Source organism: Gavialis gangeticus, unplaced genomic scaffold, assembly GCF_001723915.1.
Source record: "Gavialis gangeticus isolate Ggan-Ray unplaced genomic scaffold, GavGan_comp1, whole genome shotgun sequence".
Taxonomy (NCBI): Eukaryota; Metazoa; Chordata; order Crocodylia; family Gavialidae; genus Gavialis; species Gavialis gangeticus.
The window spans coordinates 27,824,915-27,828,974 of NW_017729022.1; the positions used below are offsets into that span (position 1 = coordinate 27,824,915).

The 4,060-nt window shown below is 42.7% G+C and overlaps 1 protein-coding gene across 1 annotated transcript in view; it reads right to left on the reverse strand.

Annotated features, from left to right (window-relative positions):
• PTPRR (protein tyrosine phosphatase, receptor type R) overlaps window positions 1-4,060 on the reverse strand; it is a 302,767-nt gene that overhangs the window by 38,497 nt on the left and 260,210 nt on the right. The window contains exon 11 of the mRNA XM_019514731.1: window positions 2,736-2,873. Within this exon, the coding sequence (XP_019370276.1) occupies window positions 2,736-2,873 (138 nt within the window). The remainder of the gene's footprint in view (window positions 1-2,735; window positions 2,874-4,060) is intronic.

Sequence of the window (4,060 nt, forward strand, 5' to 3'; positions counted from 1 at the left end):
GGGGGTGAGAGGGAGGCAGGGGTGCTGCTGCTTTTGAACAGGAGCGTGTTAATGTGCATGTCTATGTGTGCATATTATAAACAAGCCACCCTGAAAACGATGGCAATGCTGCGGAGAACAAAACAGCAAAAATTGCAAAGTGTTATTTTGTTAAACAGAAGCTGTTTTGGTCTCTTTTCTAAGCAGTAAATATTTTAACAGAAAAGTTAATGCACTGAAAATGGTAAACATTGAAACTGTTTTCTTCCCAGCAGCAAGAAAAACAACAGAACAACTCAGCTAACAATCCGGAATTTCTTAACATTTCTTGCCAACATTTCTCACTGGAATGTCAGAACAATTTGTGTAAACACAGACATTCTCCTTGTAGCCTGGGAACTACTAAAGATGCCTCACCCTCTTTTATTAGGAGGAAATTATCAGTGTCAGTCCATAACAATGCTGATAAATACTATTGAAGCAGGACAGCATAATTCAGGTAAACACAGGGTTTCCTGGTTCATTGAAAACCACTGGACATTTCTTTCAAGTCATTCTTCTCACATAGTGTTAAAAGTAAGTGTTTAAAAGTTCTGTATTTTCTCAAATATTTGTTAGTCTGGCCATACTGTAGTGGGGTAAGTTTTCGCGAGTGGTGAGGGGGATGGGGCGGGGGAAGCCAGGCAGACCCTGCAGTCTCTGCCGGAGCTCTGGCTAGGGAGCAGAGGGGCAGGGCCAGGTCTGCTCTCTGGAGCAGACAGCCCAGCCCAGCGCTGCAAAGCATGTGGGATGCTGAGGGACTTTGCTTTAACTTAAACCAGGAAGAGGTTTGGGACAGGCATTACATAAACTGGTTTGACCCAAATCAGTTAAGTCTGATAATATATTCAACCAGGTTTATCTTAAACCAGTTTCAGCCATTTTGAAACTGGTTTATGTGCACTGAACTTATGTTCTTCTACAGGTTTAAACGAGTTTCTGATCACTTAAACTGGTTTATGTGTAATGTCTGTTCCTAGCTTTTCAGCACAGACATACTTTATAATGTTTTCCTGACATTTTTAAATTGGACTAACCTAAATTCCACACTCACAGAGGGCAAGGGACATACTGTGGACATGTGCAGCAGGGCTGGACAGCATTTTACATGAATGGTTGCTCTGAACAGCCATAGTTGCAATCTTTTTGTTCTCAGGACATGTCAACACTGCCTGGGCAACCTGTGTAGAGGCACTGCAGTGAAGACTGGCTTAACCACTCTCTGTGCATTAATGTATTTACCACTTTAATGTGGCTCCAGGCACATGTCTCCTTAGTATTGATTAAACATATTCAAATATTATTCTTGGGGATGAAGCAGGTCTCTTGTAAAACCTGGGTTGGATTTACCAGAAGTTCATAGAATCATAGAAAATTAGGGTTGGAAGGAACCTCAGGAGATCATCTAGTACAACCCCCTACTCAAAGCAGGACCATTTCAAACTAGATCACTTCAGCCAGGGCTTTGCTGAGTCAGTACCTTAAAAACCTCCAAAGACGGAGATTCTACTACCTAGGTAATCTGGTCCATTGCTTTATCACCCTCCTAATGAAAAAGTTTTTTTCTAATATCCAATCTAAACTTCCCTTGCTGCAATTTGAGGCCACTGCTCCTTCTTCTATCATCTGCCACCACTGAAAACAGTCTAGTTCCATCATCTTTGGAACCACCCTTCAGGTAGTTAAAGGCTATCACATCCCCCCTCAGTCTTCTGTTCTGCAGACTAAATAAACCCAGTTCCCTCAGCCTCTCCTCAAATGTCATATGCCCCAGTCCCCGAATCATTTTCACAGCCCTCTGCTGGACTCTCTCCAACTTGTCCACACCCTTTCTGCAGTGGGGGGCCCAAAACTGAACACTGTACTCTAGTGTGGCCTCACCAGGGCCGAATAGAGGGGAAGAATCACTTCCCTTGATCTGCTGTCAACACTCCTACTACATGCAGCCAGTATGCTATTAGCCTTCTTGGCAACAAGGGTACATTGTTGACTCATATTCAGCTTATTGTCCACTGTAAACCCCAGGTCCTTTGCTGCAGAGCTGCTGCTTAGCCAGTTGGTCCCAAGCCTGTAGCAGTGCCTGGAATTATTGTGTCCTAAGTGAAGGACTTTGGACTTGTCCTTATTGAACCTCATGAGATTTCTCTTGGCCCAGTCACCCAACTTGTCTAGGTCCCTCTGAATCCTAGCCCTGCCCTCCAGTGTATCTACTACTCCTCCCAGCTTGGTGTCATCTGTGAACCTGCTGAGGATGCAATCCATTCCATCTTTCAGATTGTTAATGAAGATATTAAACATAACCGGCCCCAGGACTAACCCCTGGGGCACTGAAGTTGTCTTCAGTTGTTCCAAAATGTGGGCTTGGAACATAGATGGTGAATTTCTCTGAACATTATAGTATTTAAAAAGAAAACATTTTATATATAAAACAGTAACAGGAAGTGATCCTTTATTTAGAAAGATGACCTAAGATTAGTGGAGTGTTTCTCATTCTAAACAACCCAGCAACATAAATACAGGCAAACATATATAAGGATATTTTCTATGCATCTCTTGCATTTGCTTTATAATGGATTATCTGATCACCCAACTTAGGTTTTTTCCAAAATGCCCATTACAAGTGGTTAACTGCTGGAATCATCAGATTTTCCATGAGGTTCTTCCTAAAAGCCTAGTCTACACACCCCATTTCTTGGTTTAGTTAATTGGTGTCATACCTCATTTTTTTCTTTAAGCTTTGTGATCATAACAATGACAGGGCTGTCTTCTTGCCAAGCCATCTGCCAGAAATCATTCACAGTGTTAATCATCGGTCCCTGAGTTGCAATGAAAGCTTTCTCCTTGCCACTGTAACCCTAGTGAAGGAACAGATACAAAAATATTAGTTTTAAATTCATGCTAGGTGAAAGTTCTGAAGCAATCTAGACCACAAGACAAATAAAAGAGAAAGTATGTATGGCAATTAGAAGAGGTGCTAAAAGACCTTCTAGAAGAACAATTTTTTAATTTGAAATTACCAATTTCACAGAATTAAACTATTCCATGGGGCTTTACTGATTCTGTTGAAAGTTCTCTGCCTTCTCAGTTTCTTTCTGGCACTCCCACTCTCTGTGCTCCTAGAGCTGGCCTTTTGGTAGAATGCTAAGCCACTCAGATGGGAATATGAAGATGGGTAAGACCAAGAAGATTCATGACAGGAAAAGAGATCTTAAATACAAGAACCTTAAGAATTTAGGGCATATCTATACTGTGGCAGCAGCATGCTCCAGCAGGGACAAGCTGAGCACACCCCAACCCTAGAGATGGACCAGTGAAGAGGTTTCACAGCCCCTCTCAAGACAACAGTCCCTTCACACCCAGCTCTTACAGGTAAGATGTGGATGCCCTCAGTCCCCCACATGATTGAGAATGGTTACTCAGGATAACCATGCAGCATCTTCACTAGTGTATTTCTGGACCTGGAGAATGCAAAGAGTGGGAGAAAGTTGCTGGATCACACTCAGAGCCATCTTGGATGTGGCATACTGTTGTCACAGGGCAGACATACCTTACGGTGTTCCAATTTGTAGTTGTTGAATAAAATAAGACTTTATATGAAAGACAGCTTGTCTGTATAAAGTGCACCCTGAGACAAACTGAAGAATAAAAGCTAGTAAGACAGAGAAAGGTTAAGGGGGAATGAATGAGACATGATTGTATTCATGTTTTTCACTTGAAAAGGAAAACCTGTGAACTTGCACTCTAATTTTGGGTCCAGCATTAAAGTTTCATAGTTTCATAGTTAGTAGGGTCAGAAGGGACCTGAGCAGATCATCAAGTCTGACCCCCTGCCATGGCAGGAAAGAGTACACCCCAGCAAGGTGATTGTCTAGCCTTGCCTTAAAGACCCTCAGGGTAGGAGCCAGCACCACTTCGCTTGGAAGTTGGTTCCAGATCCTAGCCACCCTGACCGTGAAGTAGCGCCTCCTGATGTCTAATCTGAATTTACCCTCTGCCAGCTTGTGACCGTTATTTCTAGTTACTCCTGGTAGTGCTCGGGGAA